This window comes from Hyla sarda, chromosome 3, assembly GCF_029499605.1.
Source record: "Hyla sarda isolate aHylSar1 chromosome 3, aHylSar1.hap1, whole genome shotgun sequence".
NCBI lineage: Eukaryota > Metazoa > Chordata > Amphibia > Anura > Hylidae > Hyla > Hyla sarda.
Genome location: NC_079191.1, coordinates 311,992,811 through 312,018,252, shown reverse-complemented (window position 1 = coordinate 312,018,252; position 25,442 = coordinate 311,992,811). Strand labels below are relative to the sequence as shown.

At 40.1% G+C, this 25,442-nt stretch overlaps 1 protein-coding gene across 1 annotated transcript in view; it reads right to left on the bottom strand.

Annotated features, from left to right (window-relative positions):
* Positions 1-25,442, bottom strand: part of NOX3 (NADPH oxidase 3) — an 81,137-nt gene that overhangs the window by 37,532 nt on the left and 18,163 nt on the right. The window contains exons 5-9 of the mRNA XM_056563620.1: positions 23,962-24,107; positions 21,583-21,764; positions 12,572-12,701; positions 2,578-2,670; positions 1,665-1,918 (exon numbers count right to left, since the gene is read on the bottom strand). Coding sequence (XP_056419595.1) covers positions 1,665-1,918; positions 2,578-2,670; positions 12,572-12,701; positions 21,583-21,764; positions 23,962-24,107 — 805 coding nt within the window. The remainder of the gene's footprint in view (positions 1-1,664; positions 1,919-2,577; positions 2,671-12,571; positions 12,702-21,582; positions 21,765-23,961; positions 24,108-25,442) is intronic.

Here is a 25,442-nt window from a genome sequence, read left to right as displayed (position 1 = left end):
TCCCTCCTCCCTTATGTTACCTCATTTCTATCTTAACCAGTTAAGGACCAAGGACGTTCTGCAACGTCCCCGCACCCTGGGCTTTAAGGACCAAGGATGTTTCAGAACATCCTGGTGTTTCTCCGGTCTCTGCCGCGTGCCGGGCAGAGATCGGGATGGCATTCCTGCTGAAATCCTTCAACAGGCATTCCGTGCAAATGCCGAGGGGGGTCCCGGGATGTCGGTGATTGCAGAAAATTGCATGTCAATTCAGACATGCGATTTTCTCCTATTCCGGGCTGATCGGGTCTCTGGTGACCCGATCACCCGCAAAATTGTGATGATCTGACCTGTCATTGACAGCCCAGATCATCCTGAAGGGTAGGAGTGAAGTCGCAATGCTGCGATTTCCTCCTATCCCCATGCCAATGGCATGGCAACCCCCGTTCTGGCCACCCCTGGATGTCGAGGGGATTGTGGGAAGAAGATGGAGATCGGTACCTGCAGGAGAAGATGCCTGGAGACCCCGATCGTTGCTGGAGACTGCTGGATCCTGGGTCAGGTAGGGAAACTACTGTGGGGGAGGGGAGAAATTGAAAGTGAAAGTAAAGTGATCTTTACTGTGGCAACCACTAGGAAGGCCAAACTGCAACTCCCAGCATGCCCAGACAGCCAAAGGCTGTCTGGGCATGCTGGGAGTTGTAGTTTTGCAACATCTGGAGGTGGAGGGTCACAGTTTGGAGACCACTGTTACAGTGGTGCCCAAACGGTAGCCCTCCAGATGTTGCCAAACTACAACTCTCAGAATGCCTAGACTGCCCAGGCATGCTGGGAGTTGTAATTCTGTAACATCTGTCCCTTCAGATTTAGCAATTTTCATGACATTTTTGAAAATTGCTGCTCTACTTTGAAGCCCTCTAATTTTTTCAAAAAGCAAAAATATGTCCATTTTATGATGCCAACATAAAGTGGACATATTGTATTTGTGAATAAAAATAACATTTATTGTGAATATCCATTTTCCTTACAAGCAGAGAGCTTCGTAGTTAGAAAAATGCAAAATTTGCTAAATTTTCATGACATTTTGTGATTTTTCACCAAAAAAGGATGCAAGTAACGCCGAAAATTTACCACCAAAATAAAGTAGAATATGTCCCGAAAAAACAATCTCAGAATCAGAATGATAACTAAAAGCATTCCAGAGTTATTAATGTTTAAAGTGACAATGGTCAGATGTTCAAAAAACGCTCTGGTCCTAAGGTGTAAAATGGCCTGGTCCTTAAGGGGTTAAAGGGAACCTGTCATCACTTTCATGCTGCCAGAACCATATCTATTAAGCCAAACCAAGGAGGGGAGAAGATGGATGAAGGAAAAATGTATGAGTGGAAATAGAGGAGGGGATGTGGTTCTAGAGGTGGGGATATAGGGGGGAGATTCTTCAAGGCTTGCGCTGAAGAAAAGTTGCCCATAGCAACCAATCAGATTGCTTCTTTCATTCTTCATGGGCCTTGTCAAAAATGAAAGAAGTGATCTGAACTTCCCCATGATTCTTAAGGTTTCCTTATTTTTGCCATTAATAATCATTTGTGGATAGTTAAGTAAATGTAACATTTGTATGTAAGAATTAGACAAAAAAAAAGGTTAATGAAGGAATTCAAATGCATTTAATAAGAAATCTGTCAAACCTCGGCAACTGCCATGGCTCCAAGGACTGATTCCTGCTTGCACCATATTGAGTAAGGAGGTCTTGTGTCCAATCTCCAACAGCCCTCACATGCACGCTTAAAAACTGTTCTTCTGGTGCTGAAGTTAATGTAAAAGGATGCCATTCTAGCCACGAAACAGCAGGGCACTGAAGAAATATATATTGGCCTGGTTCCATAGAAAAACCTCTTTTCTTCATCTGAATTTCTAGAACATTGGATGAGTGAGTGATGACCTAAACAAGAAGAACTTATATTTACTAACAGAAAGAAAACATTTAAATGGGCACTGTCAGATCCAAAAACGATTTAAATGTTGTAACTGATAAAACTTAAAGAACTTTTGTAATATGGTTGTAAATTAATTTTTTTAATATTTCATTAAAAAAAAAGGCCCTTGAAAATTCCACCACTAGGGGTCGCCATACCTACTGGGACACTAAACAGTCCTGCAGCTTCATTAGGCTTGACCATAAGTCATGGACAAGAGATGACTCCTGAATAAGGTTGTATGAGCAGACACACCCATCACCTCCCACCACTGCAAGGTTGGGGAAACACCCCCTTTCCCTGAGAGGATTTCTAACACTGTGAGCTAATGAAAAGAGGTATTTTTTTAAATAATAAATATAGATGTTAGAGGCATAAAATGATGTACATGGTCAGAATTTGGTACTGAGTAACACATATAGATTGTTTTTTTTTGGGGGGGGGGGATATGACAGGTACGCTTTAACAAATCAGGAAAATAAAAAAAAAAGTCTGCACCAAGGACCACAGGTTTGATAACTCATAAAGACAAGAGAGAGAAAAGAGGGACATTATCAAGTAATACTGTTTTAGACTTGGAAGTACAATCACGTTTAATATAGCACTTGTAAAAGGAACATGTTACCTTTGTGATGACAACTTCTTGCTTAGATCTCCAAAATCGAATGACCCTTTCACATGTGTATAATACCGTAGGAAAAAACACCCACTTCCATGTCTAAGAAGAAAAGCATTATTAGTGTGATGAGTATCAAAAAAGTAAATTATGAAGGCTGTGACATTTGTCACTGACAGGTAAAAAGCAAACACTGTATCATGTCCAATTTACCACCTCATCTAGTGTATTGAGTGAACATGAGAAATTATATGTAATATATGAGAAAATATTGAGAGACAATAATGTGTTGGGGGTCCATCCAGCAACATGAAAAAGTAAAATTGTAAATGTAAAATTGCTAAATGTCTTAAAGGGGTACTCAGGTGGAAAACTTTTTTTTTAATCAACTGGTGCCAGAAAGTTAAACAGATTTGTAAATTACTTCTTTTAAAAAATCTTAATCCTTTCAGTACTTATTAGCTGCTGAATAGTACAGAGGAAATTATTTTCTTTCTGGTACACAGTGCTCTCTGCTGACATCATGACCACAGTACTCACTGCTGGCATCTCTGTCCATTTTAGGAACTGTCCAGAGCAGCATATGTTTTCTATCGGGATTTTCTCCTACACTGGACAGTTCTTAAAATGGACAGAGATGTCAGCAGAGAGCACTGTGGTCATGATGTCAGCAGAGAGCACTGTGTTCCAAAAAGAAAAGAATTTCCTCTGTAGTATTCAGCAGCTAATAAGTACTGGAAGGATTAAGATTTTTTAATAGAAGTCATTTACAAATCTGTTTAACTTTCTGGCACCAGTTGATAAAAAAAAAAAAATCCACCGGAGTACCCCTTTAACATTTGTTGGCATATCTACATTTAATTTTCAATTAAGCAGGATATAAAAATAACTGTAGTGTATAACTAATCAAAAAAGGAATAAACTGACAGTGTTGTAATTTCCAGTATTCCAATGTACATATATTTAATGTCCTTCTGTTGTAAAATTAAGTTCAGACAGACACTGATTGTGAGAATGAGGCAGGAGATACGTGCGGCGTGGATCCATCTCTATACTTATTATTGCGCTTTTCCAGTCTGCTGTCTCTATATATGAGATGCTGCCTTATTAATGTGTATTTAAGCAGTAGATTTGTACAGTCCATGATGATATATATTTACCGTACCCACTGCATTCTATATGTTCAGTCCAGGGCTGTGATGTTTTTCTTATGCTTTTTTTTTTTACATTTTTATGCGCTTTGTGTACGAAAATTTTACTATGTTTTGATAGCATTTTTGTTGTTGGAACTCCATTGTTTTTGATGTTTTAGTGTTAGAGTTTACAAAAGAACTGTTTGATTAAGGAAAAAATCCATTAAGAGGGATCATGTGGATGGAAAAAAAACTTATCAAGTAAAATCATAGAAGGAAGATGAGAGTCATTTTGACAGACAGGTGGGGCTCAGTGGTATGCATTGGTTAGAATTGTGGCTGACCAATTCCACGAACATGACAGTTTTTACTTTGCTTCCTTGGCCTTAACCCCTTAATGACCAAGCCCATTTTCACCTCAAGGACCAGGCCAATTTTATGTTTTGCGTTTTCGTTTTTTCCTCCTCGTCTTCTAAAATCCATAACTCCTTTATATTTCCATGTACAGACCCATATGAGGGCTTGTTTTTTGCGTGACCAATTGTACTTTGTAATGAAACCTTTCATTTTACCATAAAATGTACAGCAAACCCAAAAACAAATTTTTTTAAGGAGGAAATTTAAATGAAAACCAAAATTTTGCACATTTTGAAGGGTTTTATTTTCACACTGTACACTTTACGGTAAAAATGATAGGTGTTCTTTATTCTGTGGGTCAATAAGATTAAAATGATACCCATGGCTAGATACTGTTATATTTTTGTACTGCTTAAAAAAAAATCAAAAACTTTTTGTACAAAATCATTAATCTAAAATCGCCCTATTTTGACCACCTATAACTTTTTCATTTTTCCGTATATAGGGCGGTATGAGGGCTCATTTTTTGTGCTGTCATCTGTACTTTTTTACCACAGTTGCATATATAAAACTTTTAGATCATTTTTTATAATTTTTTTTTTTTTTAAAACATGTGACAAAAAAGCAGCATTTTTGGACTTTTTAAATTTTTTACGTTTACGCCATTCACCGTACGGGATCATTAACATTATATTTTGATAGTTTGGACATTTACGCACGCGGCAATACCAAATATATATATTTTTTTTTAAATTATGCTTTTTGGGGGTAAAATAGGAAAAAACGACAATTTTCATTTTTATTGGGGAGGGGATTTTTCACTTTTTTTTACTTTACATTTTTACATTTTTCAACTTTTTTTTTTATTATCTATAGCAATCGTTTGATTGCTAATACTGTGCAGTGCTATGCATAGGACACAGCACTGCTCAGTATTATCGGTGATCTTCTGCTCTGGTCTGCTCAATCGCAGACCAGAGCAGAAGACCCCGGGAGATGGCCGGAGCTAGGTATGGGGAACTCCGGCTGTCATGCTGGACAATCGGATCGCCGCGGCAGCGCTGCGGGCGATCCGATCATCCAATCAAAGTGCCGCAATGCCGCAGATGCCGTGATCTGTATTGATCACGGCATCGGAGGGGTTAATAGCGGACATCCGTGCGATCACGGATGTCGGCCATTACCGGGGGGTCCCCGGAAGCTGCCGTGTATGACGCGAGCACCCTTCCGATGCTCGCGGTCATACACATGACGTAAATGTACGTCCTGGTGCGGGAAGTCTCGCCAAACCAGGACGTACATTTACGTCCGTGGTCGTTAAGGGGTTAAAGGGGTACTCCGGTGGAAAACTTTATTTTTTTTTTAAATCTTTTTTTTTTAAAATCTAAATAGATTTAGAAACGAAGAAAGGAATACAAGTGCACTCACCGCGTTGATTGCTCTTCAAACAAGATTTATTTCAGTCCATACAGGATCGGGTGCGGGGAGACAGCGGCAGGGAGTGTTCGTGGGCTACGGACCCGTCTCGCGCTACAAGCGCTTCATAAGGCCCCTTGCTCACGTCAGAGATAGGTGTGCTTATAAAAGGACCCTACCGGAAGGGTATCCAAGGTAACAGATAAACAATCTTTAAAACATATAGTGAGATACAAAAACAGTTCAATATCTACTGCAAAACACGTAAAAGCAGCGATCTCTATCTTCTAAGAGACATAGACCATACTGCAAGGTAAAAAATTCACATGATTGGTCTCCTCACGCATTTAATACAGGAATGCACTTAATTCATTCCGATCGTTCAGACCAAGCAGTCCTGTTGCGTTGAGGTGAGCAATCCAATATGCTTCTTTACAAAGTAATTCATTGTTCTTGTCTCCAAATCTTGCTACTTTCTCTACCTTTTCTAAAACTGTAAACTTCAGGGTATCAGGATTGGCACCATGTATTTCAATCATATGGTTTACAAATCTAGCGGCACCAGTACCTGTCTGTAGAGACCGGAGATGCTCTCTGATCCTGTGAAACAACGGTCTTATCGTTTTACCGATATAGAAAAAACGCATATCAAGGCATACACGACATGTGGGGATCGGCATGTAATAAATTGTTTTATCTTAACAGTGTGACCACCAATCTGTATTATATTATTGTTCAAGTTATATTTACAAAATGAGCATGTCCCACAGGCGTGCAGGCCTATCGGTGTGGCTTTTTCTAACCAGTTGGAAGTTGCGGCTTTTAGGGTTCATTTTTTCTTAATATAATTTTGAAGAGTTCTGTTCCGTTTGTATGTCACGATTGGTTTTTGTGCAGCATATTCTTTTAAATCCTCGTCTCTTTCTATCATAAACCAATTATTATATATCACTTGTCTAATTTTTTGATTCATGGCACTATTTTGGAAAGAAAAAAAGCATCTATCAGATTGATCTTTCTTTTTAGATTTTTTTCTTTAATAGGTCTGTTCTCGATAATTTATCTACCTTCGCTTTAGCTAATACAATGACATCCCTCGGTTACCCTCTTTCCAGTAACCTCATAGTAAGTTCGGCGGCCTGATGCTCAAATTTATCCTGATCATTATTAATCCGTTTTAAACGAATGAACTGGCTATATGGCACGCTGTTTTTAATGGGGGTCGGGTGCGAGGATTCGTAATGTATGAGTGAATTCTTAGAAATGGTTTTCCTAAATCCTGACGTCACTATATTATTGTTAGTGATTTCTAGTTTCACATCAAGGAACTTGAGGGAATCACCCCCAAAATTTGAGGTAAAACCCATATTTACGTCATTTGTTTCATTAAGAAATGAAACAAAATTACTTGAATTCTTGTTGGTTACCCTCCCAGATTATTAGTATGTCGTCCACATACCTATGGTAGGATTTAATGTGGTGGCAAAACGGGTTCCTTGATGAAAAGACAAAATCACTTTCAAAGATGGCCAAAAAAATATTAGCATAGCTGCACGAGATGGGTGTACCCATCGCAGTGCCTCTAAGGATTCTATACCATTTGTCCGCAAACATAAAGTTATTATTTTCTAATATGAAGGTCACGGCTTCAGTGTCAAAATTAATAAATTCATCAGATTTGTCAGTGTACGTTAAAAATCGACGGAGAGCTTGCACACCCGCACCATGTGGGTTGGGGGTGTACAGGCTCTCCACGTTGATCGACACTAAGGCATAACCCTCCTGCCAATGGAATTAATCTAAGAATTCCAGGAGGTCCCCTGTGCCTTTCAAATAAGATGGTATTGAGGGGAGTAATGGTGAAAGAAGCCAGTCTAAATAGCTGGAAATAAATGCCGTGGGGGAATCAATCCCTGAAACGATTGGACGCCAAGGGGGAGGATTTTTTTTTTTTCCTTCATGAACTTTTGGTAAAATGTACCAATATGGTCTACTGGGGTTTTCAGTAGTAATCTTTCTGCAGTTCTCGTAGTTAGAACATTTCTCTGAGTGTACCTGTTCAATAATGAGCGGAGCTTTTCTAATGTTCTTGCCGTAGGGTCACCAGGTAAGATCTCATAAACAGCACGGTCATTCAGGTGGTGCATTACTTCATTATTATAATCGGTACTCCACCAAACGACGCCCGAGCCCCCCTTGTCAACTTTAGATATAACTATATCCTTTCTCATCAGTAAGTCAGCCAATGCCTTTCTTTCTGACAATGGGAGGTTCGGCCGTAGTGAGAGATAAATTTGTGCTCTAACGTCTCTACAAACTGCCTTATAACACAGGTCGATAGCCCCATCGGCCGCTATAGGGGGATTAAATACCGATGGGTTCCCTCCTCTAAATGAGTCTTCCTCTGAGCTTCCCAAACTAGCAGCTACTGGATCTGTCTCTATTTCGGCTAGGTTTGCTAAATCTATAACACATTGATGCTCATGTTCATTAAATTCTTGTATCACTTTAAACCCCAGAGGACCTATGGCACATTTTGATTCACCCTCTAATTTTGCGTTTTCAGACATAATTTTATTAAGTTGTACACCTGCAAAAAAAAATATTTAATTCAATTTCCTTACTGACTTGAAAAAATCGATCTCAAACTTAGTGTAATTAAAATTTTCCACCATACCAAAGTTAAGGCCTCTGCTAAGTGCAGATAGACAGTCCTGAGAGAGTTCAATGTCAGTAAGATTAGTGACAATGTTGTTAAATATCACTGTCGCCACGTAACCTTCTTCTTTTTTCTCAATTGCTTCTTCAGTTGCGGAGGTCTTTTTTCTCCGGCCTCTTCTAATTTGTTTCCTAAAGGGATGTTCGTCGATGTAGATTGAATAAGATTCGTCGCTTCTTGTGTGGGATCATCAGACCCGCTTGACTCAGTTGTCATGTAATCGGATGCCTTTTTCTTTTTGAAGAGCAATCAATGTGGTGAGTGCACTTGTATTCCTTTCTTCGTTACTTGGATTTTGTATGAATCCGCATTTCTGCACAAGTAGATCACCATCACTAATTTGCTCACCTGGGCTGCCAGCTAGTGTCCACGCTGGGATACTCCAGCAGGTGTATTGGAACTGTGCCGGGTTGGCTTTTCTCTTCACGGATTTTGTTAGAGACTGCTCTCTCTACAGCCCTGAGCACGCTAAAGTATAGATACACCTGCATGGACCATGGAGATGGACTTTAACCCGTTAAGTACGGACACGGCACTTATTGCGGGGAGACAGGATGCGAGAGTGTTTTTTGCATCCTGTGAGACATAGGACCTACTGCAAGTTATGAGTGTGAAAACTCTGGAATTTGAAATCTCCACCTTGGCAGAAAAGGAGATAGTCTCTTCTGGACAGTGAACTCACTTACAGCTTATACCGATATGAGTCGCACTCCGAGAGGCTTAAGGGTATACAAAAGCCCGTCGCAGTTCACAAAAGACCAAGACTTTGTGAAGGCATGGGATGATTTACATGTCCAACATTCGTTGCAATTATTGCAACTAGTCCTAAATAGGAACAAAATTGAATATGAGTTGGTGACTGCAGAACTATGCAGAGCTAAGTGTGAGTTAGGGAAACGATTGACTACACAGCAATATGACAATTACATGTCCAATCTGGAAAAGAAGTTATCCCACCTCCAAACGATCATAAAAGAAACGAAGAAAGACAAGTTCATACGTGACAAAAATTATTTTGATTTGGCACAAGTGTATTCGTATAATAAGAACCGTCCATCAAGACAAGCTAAGAAATGGAATGCGTCTAAAAAATCGATCCAGAAAAAGAAAAAGGCATCCGATTACATGACAACTGAGTCTGAGTCGAGCGGGTCTGATGATCCCAAACAAGAAGCGACGAATCCTTTTCAATCAACATCGACGAACATCCCTTTAGGAAACGAATTAGAAGAGGCCGGAGAAAAAAGCCCTCCGCAACTGAAGAAGCAATTGAGAAAAAGGAAGAAGGTTACGTGGCGACAGTGACATTTAACAACATTGTCACTAATCTTACTGACATTGAACTCTCTCAGGACTGTCTATCTGCACTTAGCAGAGGCCTTAATTTTGGTCTGGTGGAAAATTTTAATTACACTAAGTTTGAGATCAATTTTTTCAAGTCAGTAAGGAAATTGAATTAAAAAAATGTTTTTGCAGGTGTACAACTTAATAAAATTATGTCTGAAAACTCAAAATTAGAGGGTGAATCAAAATGTGCCATAGGTCCTCTGGGGTTTAAAGTGATACAAGAATTTAATGAATATGAGCATCAATGTGTTATAGATTTAGCGAACCTAGCCAAAATAGGGACAGATCCAGTAGCTGCTAGTTTGGAAAGCTCAGGGGAAGACTCATTTAGAGGAGGGAATCCATCGGTATTTAATCCCCCTATAGCGGCCGGTGGGGCTATCGACCTGTTTTATAAGGCAGTTTGTAGAGACGTTAGAGCACAAATTTATCCCTCACTACGGTCGAACCTCCCGTTGTCAGAAAGAAAGGCATTGGATGACTTACTGATGAGAAAGGATATAGTTATATCTAAAGCTGACAAGGGGGGCTCGGTCGTCGTTTGGTGGAGTACCGATTATAATAATGAAGTAATGCACCACCTGAATGACCGTGCAGTTTATGAGATCTTACCTGGTGACCCTACGGCAAGAACATTAGAAAAGCTCCGCTCATTATTGAACAGGTACACTCATAGAAATGTTCTAACTACGAGAACTGCAGAAAGATTACTACCGAAAAACCCCAGTAGACCATATTGGTACATTTTACCAAAAGTTCATAAAGGAAAAAATCCTCCCCCTTGGCGTCCAATCGTTTCAGGGATTGATTCCCCCACGGCATTTATTTCCAGCTATTTAGACTGGCTTCTTTCAGCATTACTCCCCTCAATACCATCTTATTTGAATGACACAGGGGACCTCCTGGAATTCTTAGATGAATTCCATTGGCAGGAGGGTTATGTCTTAGTGTCGATCAACGTGGAGAGCCTGTTCACCCCCATCCCACATGGTGCCGGTGTGCAGGCTCTCCGTCGATTTTTAACATACACTGACAAATCTGATGAACTTATTAATTTTGCCACTGAAGCCGTGACCTTCATATTAAAAAATAATAACTTTATGTTTGCGGACAAATGGTATAGACAACTTAGAGGCACTGCGATAGGTATGCCCATCTCGTGCAGCTATGCTAATATTTGGCCATCTTTGAAAGTGATTTTGTCTTTTCATCAAGGAACCCGTTTTGCCACCACCTTAAATCCTACCATAGGTATGTGGACGACATACTAATAATCTGGGAGGGTAACCAACAAGAATTCGAGTCATTTGTTTCGTTTCTTAATGAAACAAATGACGTAAATATGGGTTTTACCTCGAATTTTGGGGGTGATTTCTTCAAGTTCCTTGATGTGAAACTAGAAATCACTAACAATAATATAGTGACGTCAGGATTTAGGAAAACCATTTCTAAGAATTCACTCTTACATTACATATCCTCGCACCCGACCCCCATTAAAGCATCGCACCCGACCCCCATTAGAGCATCTCCGGTCTCTACGGACAGGTACAGCTGCCGTTAGATTTGTAAACCATATATTTGAAATACATGGTGGCAATCCTGTACCCTGAAGTTTACAGTTTTAGAAAAGGTAGAGAAAGTAGCAAGATTTGGAGACAAGAACAATGAATTACTTCGTAAAGAAGCATATTGGATTGCTCACCTCAATGCAACAGGACCGCTTGGTCTGAACGATCGGAATGAATTAAGTGCGTTCCTGTATTAAATGCGTGAGGAGACCAATCATGTGAATTTTTTACCTTGCAGTATGGTCTATATCTCTTAGAAGATAGAGATCGCTGCTTTTACGTGTTTTGCAGTAGATATTGAACTGTTTTTGTATCTCACTATATGTTTTAAAGATTGTTTATCTGTTACCTTGGATACCCTTCCGGTAGGGTCCTTTTATAAGCACACCTATCTCTGACGTGAGCAAGGGGCCTTATGAAGCGCTTGTAGCGCGAGACGGGTCCGTAGCCCACGAACACTCCCTGCCGCTGTCTCCCCGCACCCGATCCTGTATGGACTGAAATAAATCTTGTTTGAAGAACAATCAACGTGGTGAGTGCACTTGTATTCCTTTCTTCGTTATTTCGATTTTGTATGAATCTGCATTTCTGCACAAGTAGAGCACCATCACTAATTTGCTCACCTGGGCTGCCAGCTAGTGTCCACGCTGGGATACTCCAGCAGGTGTATTGGAGCTGTGCCGGGTTGGCTTTTCTCTTCACGGATTTTGTTAAATTTAGAAATGACTTCTATTAAAAAATCTTAATCCTTATTACTTATTAATGGCTGTATACTACAGAGGAAATTCTTTTAATTAGGGATTTCTTTTCTGTCACGACCACAGTGCTCTCTGCTGACCCCTCTGTCCATTTTAGGAACTGTCCAGAGCAGCATATGTTTGCTATGGGGATTTTCTTCTGCTCTGGGCAGTTCCTGACATGGACAGAGGTGTCAGCAGAGAGCACTGTGGTTGTGACAGAAAATAAATCCAAAAAGAAAATAATTTCCTCTGTGTTATACAGCTGCTAATAAGTACTGGAAGGATTAAGATTTTTTAATAGAAGTAATTTTCAAATCTGTTTAACTTTCTGGCATAAGTTGATAAAAAAAAAGTTTTCCATCAGAGTACCCCTTTAACAGTCCCCAGATCTTAAGAAGAAGCAGTTCAAAGTATCTATCTGTCCAATTTGCTGCATCTGTGAGAGCCTATCCTGACTGCATGGGTCAATATTCCTGCAGAGCAGGACATTTTTTCAGTTCTGAAGGCCAAAGAAGGTCCAGCGTGCTACTAGATGGTGTCTCTTACAGTGGCCATTTAGGGTGTATAGGATTTTTTTCTTTTATAACTTACTTTCTTTTACACCAAGTTTTCGCTTTCACATAGATGTAAACATTCACTTAAACAATGTTACTGTGTTTCATTGTGATTTATTGTTACCCACATTTTGTATATACTGTGAGTTAAAGCAAGTGTGCTTCTTACCACTGGTTTGTTTCCAGAAAATTGTGGTACAGGACATTGAGTAGTTTCACCCCACTCATAATAATGGTCTTTGCAATAAGTAAGATTATGTAATGCCATACTTTGTGGTGTCTGTCCTCGAACTACCTGTCTGGGAAATTAACACAAATGTTAAACATTAATTAAAACAGGCAAAGTAATATATTTACTCTCACTGTAAAAAGTTCACTATACAACATCTTGTTATTTAAGGAAATGTTCACTACAGCTGAATGTTGTGAATGTCTTAGAATTTTCCTTTAGATATTTTATAGCAATTTAAAATTCACTTATGTAAAAAAATAAGTGTGTGTTTTAAAGTAAATCTCGTAATCTTTATATAAAAACAGGGACTTATCATGAAGGTGGCCCCATGATCCATACTCATTAACATATAGCCTACATTCATTGCCGCTAGGCCTCCTCCTATAGACATGAATGGAGGGGGCGTGGTGTAACGCCACGACCACGGCCCCGAACCCAGTGTTCTAAACGAAAAGTTCAGAATGCCGGGGTGGCATGCAGGAGATGGCAGGAGTTCCCAGTGTCAGGACCCCGTGATCAGACATCTTATCCCCTATCCTTTGGATGTCTCAAAGCGGAGTACCCCATTAATGTTAACCCCTCATGACATTTTTCTTGAAGTTTTCTTCCTTCCATAGAAGCTTATTGAGAAAAGAATTTCCTGAAAATTGCTGTAGTCTGAGCATGTTACTATTTTTAAAAACTACACGGTAATTATAATTGTTTGCCTGCTGATGACTATGGTAGGCAGTTGGTGTATGTGGTTGTTGGTACTGTGTTTTGCCACCACAATCCCTACTAGCCCTAATTGTATAAGTGTCTGGATTTACACACTTCCTCAACATGCAACTGTGTCACTTTTTCACCTGTGGTTGATAACAATAGACCCTATTTCTGCTATATTGCATTTTGATTCTTATTAATTAAGATATTGATTTTTCATGATTTGGAGGTGTTCTTTGGAATATATTTCTTTATATAGGCCATATTAAAAATAATGTTTTAATGCATGTGTGCTTGTGACTTTTTTTTTTATTAAAGGGGCAACAACATTATTAGTGATAGCCAGCATGATTTTATTCAGAACACAACCTAATGTGTTTTTATTGAAAGATGAGTAGAAGCATGGACAGTGGGAGGCTGGTGATTGGACACTATAGTGTTTGACACTGTTCCTTGTGGTGGATAAATTAGGGTCTGGATTAAAAATTGGCTCAAGGACCATATCCGGTGGTCAATGATTATCACTCTGGTCCCCTGGATATAGGTGGGGTACCCCAAGGTTCAGTACTTGGTCTACTTTTATCCGGCTTATTTTTTAATCATGTGAAGGATAGCATTAAATGCTCTATTTTAGTTAGTTATACAGTATTATGATCGGTCTATTTCTGTGTATTGGATTGTTTTTGCAGGTTTCTTAGCACTTATAATGGGGCTTGTTCATTTAGCATTCATTTTAATATTATCATCAGTTATCATTAAGACATGTGGTCACAAAATACAGAACTCACTCAGCAGGTAAAGCTATAACATATAGAGGAAGAATACTTATTTACGTGACTGCTAAATTTTTTGCATATTATTTGCACAGACAACCACTTTCCCATGGACTTACATAGAGCACATTAATATTAACCCCTTAAGGACAAAGCAATTTTTGTTTTTTTCCTCCTCGCCTTTTAATAGTCATAACTCTAAATGCCATTTTCAAACTTTGGGGGACTTCCGTTTCTACACAATGCCCTTTTCAGTGAAAATGACATACTCTCTTTATTATGTAGGTCCATTAACCCCTTAAGGACCAAGCCCATTTTCACCTTAAGGACCAGAGCGTTTTTTGCACATCTGACCACTGTCACTTTAAGCATTAATAACTCTGGGATGCTTTTACTTTTCATTCTGATTCCGAGATAGTTTTTTCATGACATTTTCTACTTTATGTTAGTGGTAAATTTTCGTCGATACTTGCATTATTTCTTGGTGAAAAATTCCAAAATTTGATGAATACATTGAAAATTTTGCATGTTTCTAACTTTGAAGATCTCTGCTTGTATGAAAAATAGACATTTCAAATAAATAATATATTGATTCACATATACAATATGTCTACTTTATGTTGACATCATAAAATTGACATGTTTTTACTTTTGGAAGACATCAGAAGGCTCAGAAGTTCAGCAGCAATTTTCTAATTTTTCACAACATTTTCAAAATCTGAATTTATCAGGGACCAATTAAGTTTTGAAGTGGATTTGAAGGGCCTTCATATTAGAAATGCCCCATAAATTATCCCATTATAGAAACTGCACCCCTCAAAGTATTCAAAATTACATTCAGAAAGTTTGTTAACCCTTTAGGTGTTTCACAGGAATAGCAGCAAAATGAAGGAGAAAATTCAAAATCTTCATTTTTTACACTTGCATGTTCTTGTATACCCAGTTTTTTGAATTTTTACAAGGGGTAATAGGAGAAAAAGCCCCTCAAAATTTGTAACCCAATTTTATTTCAGTAAGGAAATACCTCATATGTGTATGTGAAGTGTTCGGCAGGCACAGCAGAGGGCTCAGAAGGGAAGGAGCGACAGTGGGATTTTGGCGAGGGAACTTTGCTGAAATGGTTTTTGGGGGCATGTCGCATTTAGGAAGCCCCTATTGTGCCAGAAGAGCAACCCCCCCCACATGGCATACCATTTTGGAAACTTCACCCCTCAAGGCACGTAACAAGGGGTCCAGTGAGCCTTAACACCCCACAGGTGCTTGACTACTTTCCATTAAATTCGGATGTTCAAATGAAAAAAAATTTTTTGCAATTTTTTCCCCAAATTTTCCATATTACAAAGGGTAATGGGAGAAAATGCCCCCCCAAAATGTGTAACCCCATCTCTTCTGAGTATGGAAATACCTCATGTTAGGACGTAAAATGCTCTGCGGGCAAACTACAATGCTCAGAAGAGAAGGAGTCACATTTGGCTTTTGGAAAGCAAATTTTGCTGAAATGGTTTTTGGGGGGCATGTTGCACCCTATGGTGCCAGAACAGCTTAAAAAAACAAACCCACATGGCATACTATTTTGGAAACCACACCCCTCAAGGAACGTAACAAGGGGTACAGTGAGCCTTAACACCCCACAGGTGTTTGATGACTTTTTGTTAAAGTCGGATGTGTAAAGGAAAATCTTTTTTTTTTTTTCACTAAAATGCTGTTTTCCCCCCAAATTTTACATTTTTACAAGGGGTAATTTGAGAAAATGCCCCCAGCCGAAAATGTGTAACCCCATTTCTTCTGAGTATGGAAATACCCCATATGTGGACATCAAGTGCTCTGCTGGCGCACTACAATGCTCCAAGGAGGAGGAGCACCATTGAGCTTTTGGAGAGAGAATTTGTTTGGAATGGAAGTCAGGGACCATGTGCGTTTACAAAGCCCCCCCCCCCCCCGTGGTGCCAGAACAGTGGACCCCCCCACATGTGACCTCATTTTGGAAACTGCACCCCTCACAGAATTTAATAAGGGGTGCAGTGAGCATTTAAACTCCACTGGCGTTTGACAGATCTTTGGAACAGTGGGCTGTGCAAATAAAAAATTACATTTTTCATTTTCACGAACTACTGTTTAAGAAATCTGTCAGACACCTGTGGGGCATAAATGCTCACTGCACCCCTTATTACATAACGTGAGGGGTGTTGTTCCCAAAATGGGGTCACATGTGGGGGGGGGGGGGCATTGTTCTGGCACTAGGGAGGCTTTGTAAACACACGTGGCCTTCAATTCCGGACAAATTTTCTTGTGAAAATGAAAAATTTAGGGTAACACAGATTTTCATCATTTTCCCATCCAAATTTAACAAAAATTCATCAAACAACTGTGGGGTTTTAAGGCTCACTATACCCCTTGTTATGTTCTGTGAGGGGTGTAGCTTCCAAAATAGGGTCACACGTGGGTATTTATTTTTTTACGTTTTCGTCAGAACCGCTGTTATATCAGCCACCCCTGTGCAAATCACCAATTTAGGCCTCAAATGTACATAGTGCGCTCTCACTCCTGAGCCTTGGTGTGTGTCCGCAGAGCCTTTTACGCCCACATATGGGGTATTTCCGTACTCAGGAGAAATTGCTTTACAAATTTTGGGGGTCTTTTTTTTCCTTTTTACCTTTCGTGAAAATAAAAAAATATACAACAGGGCTCCGAAGTGAGAGAGCACCATGCGCATTTGAGCAATAAATTAGGGATTGCATAGGGATGGACATAGGGGTGTTCTATGCCAGTGATTCCCAAACAGGGTGCCTCAACAGTAAGTGGCTGTCCGGAAATGCTGGGAGTTGGTGTTTTGCAACAGCTGGAGGCTCCATTTTGGAAACACTTTATTGGGGGGGGGACAGTTTAAGGGGGTGTATATGTAGTGTTTTACCCTTTAGCATGTTTTAGTGTAGTGTAGTGTTTTTAGGGTACATTCGCACTGGTGGGGGTTTACAGTGAGTTTCCCGCTAGGAGTTTGTGCTGTGGCGGGAAATTTGCCACAGCTCATACTTGAAGCAGGAAATTCACTGTTAACCCGCCCGTGTAAATGTACCCTGTACATTCAAACCTCCAGCTGTTTCAAAACTACAACTCCCAGCATGCAGCTGGAAAACCTTCAGTTAGGTTCTGTAACCTAACTCAGTATTTTCCAACCAGTGTGCCTCCAACTGATGCAAAACTACAACTCTCAGCATGTGCTGATCACCAAAGGGCATGCTGGGAGATGTAGTTATGCAACAGCTGGAGGTACGCAACTACAACTCCCAGCATGCTGAGACAGCTGTTTGCTGTTTGGGCATGCTGGGGGTTGTAGTTTTGCAAGATCTGAAGTGCCACAGTTTAGAGACCACTGCACAGTGATCTCCAAACTGTGGCCCGCCAGATGTTGCAAAACAACAAATCCCAGCATGCCCAGACAGCAAACTGCTGTGTGGGCATGCTTGGAGCTGTAGTTTTGCAAGATCTAGAGGGCCACAGTTTAGAGACCACTGCACAGTGATCTACAAACTGTAGCCCTCAAGCTGTTGCAAAACTGAAAATCCCAGCATGCCCAAACAGCTGTCTGGGCATTCTGGGAGTTGTAGTTTTGCAACATCTGGAGGACTACAGTTTAGAGACCACTGTATAGTGGTCTCTAAACTGTAGCCCTCCAGATGTTTCTAGGCATCTACTCACCGGCTTCCATAGGATCGCCACAGCAGGGAGATGCACCAGGGAGCCACATCGCCGTCCTCTGCCACGCATCGCCGATCACCGATGGTAAGTGGACCTCTGGCGCCGGTCACCGTCAGTTCCCCCATTCTGCCCGGACTACTGTGGGATCACCAACATGGGGGGGTCGCAGGACCCCCCTGGGCATTGGCACGGGATGCCTGCTGATAGATATCAGCAGTCATCCCGTTCCCTGCCCGGTGCGTGGCGGGGACCGAAATTCCCACGGATGTACAGGTCCTTAAGTACCAGGGAGCGAGGGCGTACCTGTAGTGGTCCCTAAGTGGTTAAAAGGATGCCTGTAGTGGTCCCTAAGTGGTTAAAAGCATACCTAATTCATATAGGTTTTGTCTTTTTTTTACTACTTTAAAAAATTTTTAACTTCTTGTACAAACATTAGTATGCTTAAAATTGTTCCTTTCTTATTTCTATAACGCTTTTATTTTTCCTTATACCAGGCTGTATTAGTGCTCATTTTGACTATGCTTTAGGGGCTGTAAAGTTAGTGTAGTTCATGATATAGTGCCTGTACCTGTGTTTCATGGTGGTTTCACAATTCTTATGTGAACTTTGCCTGAATGTTTTTTAACAGCATGCATATTGAGTACCATCTCAGGTTTTCCCAGGTTGCAGTGCTGCAGAGACATTACATCACTAGTCAGATGTTCAAAGGAGCCTTTCTGCTTTAATGGGTACAGTGACCGCTGGATGGGAGTGAGAACATTCTGCAGTGAATTGTAATTTTGCAACAGCTAAATGGCACCCTGGTTAGAAAACACTAGCACAGTATGGTATGGAGTTGCTTCGATGGGTGGGGTGGCTGATTTAAGGGAGAGAGAAAAGTAACCTCAAACTTACAAACAAGGGATCATGGGACTTGTAGTTGAAGGAAGGGAACTCAAACAGAAAATAGCCATTTCACAAAAAGATAGCAGCAATGTTATGATAGAATCAGACCAAGACAAGTGCAGATCCTTCCTAAGCATGTCAATTAACCCCTTAACGATGCAGGACGTATATTTACGTCCTGCGCAGGCTCCCGCGATATGAAGCAGGGTCGTGCTGCGACCCCGCATCACATCGCGTCGGTCCCGGCGCTAATCAACGGCCGGGACCCGCGGTTAATACCACACATTGCCGATCGTGGCAATGTGCGGTATTAACCCTTTAGAAGCGGCGGTCAAAGCTGACCGCAGCTTCTAAAGCGAAAGTGAAAGTATCCCGGCTAGTCAGCCGGGCTGTTCGGGACAGCCGCGGTGAAATCGCGGCGTCCCGAACAGCTTGCAGGACACCGGGAGGGCCCTTACCTGCCTCCTCGGTGTCCGATCGACGAATGACTGCTCCGTGCCTGAGATCCAGGCAGGAGCAGTCAAGCGCCGATAAAGCTGATCACAGGCGTGTTAATACACGCCAGTGATCAGCATGAGAGATAAGTGTGTGCAGTGTTATAGGTCCCTATGGGACCTATAACACTGCAAAAAAAAAGTTTTAAAAAAGTGTTAATAAAGGTCATTTAACCCCTTCCCTAATAAAAGTTTGAATCACCCCCCTTTTCCCATAAAAAAAATAAAACGGTGTAAAGAAAAATAAAAACAAACATATGTGGTATAGCCGCGTGCGTTAATGTCCGAACTATAAAAATATATTGTTAATTAAACCGCACGGTCAATGGCGTACGCGCAAAAAAATTCCCGAGTCCAAAAAAGCGTATTTTGGTCACTTTTTATACCATTAAAAAATGAATAAAAAGTGATCAAAAAGTCCGATGAAAACAAAAATCATACCCCTAAAAACTTCAGATCACAGCGCAAAAAATGAGCCCTCATACCGCCCTGTATGTGGAAAAATAAAAAAGTTATAGGGGTTAGAAGAGGACATTTTTAAACGTATAAATTTTCCTGCATGTAGTTATGATTTTTTCCAGAAGTACGACAAAATCAAACCTATATAAGTAGGGTATCATTTTAACCGTATGGACCTACAGAATAATGATAAGGTGTCATTTTTACCGAAATATGCACTGCCTAGAAACGGAAGCCCCCAAAAGTTACAAAATGGCGTTTTTTCTTCGATTTTGACGCACAATGATTTTTTTTCCATTTCATCGTGAATTTTTGGGTAAAATGACTGATGTCACTGCAAAGTAGAATTTGTGACGCAAAAAATAAGCCATAATATGATTTTTAGGTGGAAAATTGAAAGGGTTATGATTTTTAAAAGGTAAGGAGGAAAAAACGAAAGTGCAAAAACGGAAAAACCCTGAGTCCTTAAGGGGTTAATACCTTGAAGATACGTACTAAAATCACCTTAGGGTGGATAACCCCTTTTTATAGTATGTGACGTGATCAAAAAAAATCCAATTCAGGGGTTTGGTATTTTTTTAAATGTGCGCCATTTACAGTAAGGGATAAATAATGTTATATGTTAATAGTTTGGGCATTTATATATGCGAGAATACCTAATATGTTAATTTTCATTATGTTTACATGTTTTTATATGGAAAATCAAACAAATGCAGTTCTATTAATGACAGAGCCGCAGACCAGACCACAGGAGAGGTAAGCCCATAGTGTGTCCTTTCAACCAACAATCCCCCAGTGCTTACTCATGAAATCTTAATTATTCCTATAATGAAATGTATATATTTATGTTACATTTACTATGTTTTTACTTATGTAGCAAGTTTTAACTATGTATAGCCATTAGCTATATTTATATGTATCGTATTTCTATCTGGACATTATTATTGGTCCGATACCCTATTGTTGGGCATGCATTGAGGGGGCGGGGCGGGATGTCACACGAGGCAGAGTTGTGACGTCACGATCTTCCGTCCCCATGGTCGGGAGGAATTAGCCAGAGAACCTCCAGTGCTTCCGGAAGCAGTTACAGGTGGGTGCTGCTTGCTATATTGCGGGGGTCCCCAGCGGCAGGACCCTGGCAATCTGTCTAGGGGCGGAGTACACCTTTAACACAACAAACAATTATTTTCTTTGAAATACGCTCAAGGCTAGTAGGGGAACCCCTCCCCCCAGTTTCTATGTTTCCTTCGGCTTTAATCTTATTATTTCTCTGAAATTCCTGAACAATTGTTGTTATATCAAACCCTGTCCATGTCTATTCAAAGGCTATTGTGGGCAGCTGGTCTATTTTTTCTTTCAGCTTGTTCTGATAAATCTTTCTCAGTGTATCTTGGGGATGTATCTAGAAGACTGTTACATCTACACAACTATATAAGCTAATTAGTAAAAGTGACATTTTCTCTGCTGTGCACTAGTGTTGCTCGCAAATATTCGCAATATGAATTTTATTTGCGAATATCGCATATTCGCGAATTCGCGAATATTCGCGAATATAGAACTATATATTCGTAATTACGAATATTCGTTTTTTTTATTTTTTTTTTCACAGTACACATAACAGTGATCATCCCTCTCTGCTTCCAGCTTGTGTGGTGTAAAGAAAGCTCTAATACTACTGTGTGAGACTGGCGCGCGAATTTTCGCAAATGCGAATTATTGCTTGTGCAGGTTTTCGGATATGCAAATTTTCGCATATGTTAATTTTCGCATACGCGAATATTTGCATATGCGGCAATAAAACGCGAATATTCGCGAATATATGACGAATATTCGTCCATAAATTCGCGAATATTCGCGAATTCGAATATGGCTTATGCCGCTCAACACTACTGTGCACTAAAATAAAGACATAAATGGAAGTATCACAGCTTTGACTTACCCTGCACCATGTATAACAAGTCCAATGAAGAAAATAATAAACATGTTATGGGTATACCAGAAGACTTCATAAAACAACCTTCTTATAAGTTCTGTAGATGAAGTTACAATTAACACAAGAGCCAATGTGATGACAAAGCCAGTGATTCCAGCAACAGAGACAAACACTTCCATTATGATATTCTAGAGAAAAAAAAAACATCATAATTTAAAAAAGGGAAATGTCCATTGAGCTCCATTTTATAATCACATCACTATTAACTGACTTGTCTCAAGAATGAATAAATTCCTTTCTGTTACCCTCACAAACATAATGATTCTATAAAATACGTAATAATTCTATATTTGCTCGGTACAGATAAGGGGCAAGAACTTCAAAGTTGTAAAATGGCCCAAAAACAACTACTGTCTGTATTTTCTTTTGAACTTAAAGGGGTACTCCGGTGCTTAGACATTTTATCCCCTATCCAAAGGATAGGGGATAAGATGCCTGACCACAGGAGTCCCGCCGCTGGGGACCCTCGTGATCTTGCACGCGGCACCCCGTTTGTAATCAGTCCCCGGGTCTGATTACGGGCAATCACAGGGCGGGCGGCGTGTGAGGTCACGCCTGAGCCCCTGTGTGACGTCTCGCTCCGCCCCTCAATGCAAGCCTATGGGAGGGGGCGTGATAGCTGTCATACCCCCTCCCATAGGCTTGCATTGAGGGCCGGAGCGTGACGTCACACGGGAGCGCAGGCGTGACGTCTCACACACTGCCCGCCCTGTGATCACCCGTAATCAGACGCTCCGGGGACTGATTACAAACGGGGTGCCGTGTGCAAGATCACAGGGGTCCCCAGCGGCGGGACTCCCGCGGTCAGGCATCTTATCCCCTATTCTTTGGATAGGGGATAAGATGTCTAAGCACCGGAGTACCCCTTTAATGGGAAAACATTCCCTAGTGCACACACATAATCATTTTTCAGCCATAAGTGTTTTACGAATGTAAAATTAAGAGTCATCCCTTTTTTTGGTCAATTGTATGCAAAAATACAGTCATATTTTGGCACGTATTTTGGGATGTAATTGGCCCATAATACATCCTAATTAAAATAAGACATTTTAGGGATAAAACTTTTGATACAACTTAAAAATAGTAACTAATATATGTAAAAATCAGCCAAAAGAACCTATTAAAAATAAGTCCTAAATGCAAAAACCATCTAAAAATACAACAGAAATTCCTTATCATCTGAAGTACAGTAATAGATATGTATTGAAATGGTAAACAAACATATTTGATATCTATTGCTTTCAGTACATAAATGTTTATGCAGTTGAAAAAGTTATAATGTTAAATCAACTTTGGTTTATCAGTTAACCTATTAAAAGTTTTGTCAAAGGTCAGATTATATATGTGTTTACAAGCATTGGTAGTATACTGTACTACTATGAACTTCATAACAAAAGTCATAATTATCTTATAAGGTTTTTGACCATACTACTGCTACACACAAATTCTTACTTTATTATGGAAATCCCAAATCAATCAGTTGCCTTTCTGCTCTTTGCATTTTAGTGTAGTTGCCACAAGTGAACCGCATATTTAAAGAAATAAGAGTAATGGCCTAACCACAGAAAAAGCTATCAATCGTTGACACCCAGAACTTCTACCGATCATCTGTTTGACTACTGCGCAATACAGTGAGGGGGTCCTAAGGCATTTGGTTCCGTTCACTGTATAATGGGGTGCAATGTTATTGCATCTTAGCTCCTGTTTAAGTGAATGGGAGCTGAGCTGTAGTAACAAGGCCTGGTCACTACATTGTAAATGGAGACAACTGCTTCCGGCCCTGCTCACATTAAAGTGCGGGCAGCAAACAGCTGATCGGCAGGGGGGCCAGGTGACGGCACCCCCCTTATAAGGAACTGATGGCCTATACTGCAGATAGAACATTAATCATGTTATCTTAAATAAAATACCTTTAATAGCAGCATGTGACAGAAAAAAAAAGTATGCGTACAAAGCTTCATACTGAGCATACTTATGCATCAGCAACTACCGGTGTATCCAATATTCCAAAATGGTATAATTTTAAAAGGAACACTCCAGGCATTACTGATACACTGACTTATTCCTAATGCAGGGCCTGAGGGGAAAGTGCATGACACAAGGATTTTCTTTAGTATTCTTTGAATCCCTTTGTCATGCATTATGCCCCCAGGTTGTGCACTAGGCTACACGCAATTTACCAGTTTTCTACCTGAGGTGTTTTTCTTTCATACTAAGAATCATCTTTCTGTTTATGCTCTGTGTTTTTGTGCTCAAGTTAATACGTGCAGTTTTAAAAACAGGGAACTGTTTATAGCATTAAATGTGTTAGACATAAGGACTTACCTTATTGTAGCCTCTTATGGGATTTAAGTAGTTTTCATTTGACTGGTTGCCGATGTTTACAAGTATGTTACATAGTTCCCCAGCCTCTGCTGACTGACTCATGTGGTAGCGTTCCATATTAATAAAATGTGCAATAATGTGAATAGCTGCAATATGAAAAATCAAAACAGATAAACAAACATGTGGGGGAGATTTATCAAAACCTGTGCAAAGGAAAAGTTGCCCAGTTGCCCATAGCAACCAATCAGCTTGCTTCTTTCATTTTGAAGAGGCCTTGCTAAAAATTTAAGAAGTGATCTGATTAGTTGTTATGGGCAACTGGGCAACTTTTCCTCTGGACAGGTTTTGATAAATCTCCCCCATAGTTTCCAGACAAAATGCAATTGAATTTAGAATGATGGTAAATGCTACAGTAATCTTCTGGCAACAAGAAAGTGGTAGAACAGCTGTCTGCGCTACTTGAAGGATGTGGCTTCTTCTAATACAGGGAATATTATTATGGTCATGTTTTCTGCCACCTGGTGCCCATGGAATTTAGATTTTTCTTGGGATGACAGGAATGAAAATAGCTCTAAGAGAACCAATATGTTAAGAAGAAAATCCCCTATTTCAATTAGGTAACACTTTACTATTATTTCTCAATCTTTTCCTCAATACCACCACAGCAATTTTTTGGCAATGACAGTTTCATTTTTTTCTCCTTGCTTTCTAAAAGCCAAAACCTTTTTATTTATCAAGAGCTGTTTTGTACGACAAGTTGTACTTCTTAATTGTGTTTTTCATTTGACCATATAATATACTGTGAAACAGTTTTGATTTACAGAATTTGCTCTTCTCTGTCTCAATCTCCTAACAAACCACTGAGAACTACCTGTAACGTACTTGGCCAAGTTATTGGGCAGTCCCCAAGACATGCTACAGTGTGACTCTCTGATTCTTTTACTTTAATTGGCGAACCTAAAGCCTCCTGAGTGAACTATAACAACAACCTAAAACATAGCAATAAGGCAAATATAAGCCACTTGAAGTCCACTCCCCTTACACAACTTCAATAGTTTTTGAGAAAACACAAGTTTGGCTTTTAAACTAAACGTTCAAATCCTCTATACGCATACCTATTAGGGCGCAACTATATGTGTGTTCTTCTAAAGAAGCCAGGAGAGTGAGCAGCTGCTAGGCACTCCTATACATACCCTGACCTTCATCTAATTTTTTTGGGCCACAAAAACACTTGCCAAGGATCCACAGCCTAAGAATAATGCTTAATGTTTCCTAATGGTCCACATTTTCCTGACAATGGCACATTCTTCAAAATGTATACTCCCCATACAGGTATAGATAAAGTCTAGTGTAATAACTATCTTGTACTTATAATATATATACAATTGCATCCAGGGCTCAAGTCCTTCAGGAACGCATGGGAACTGAGTTCCTACACTTTTTTCACAGCAGGAACATTTTTCCCATTATCAGGAGTCCTG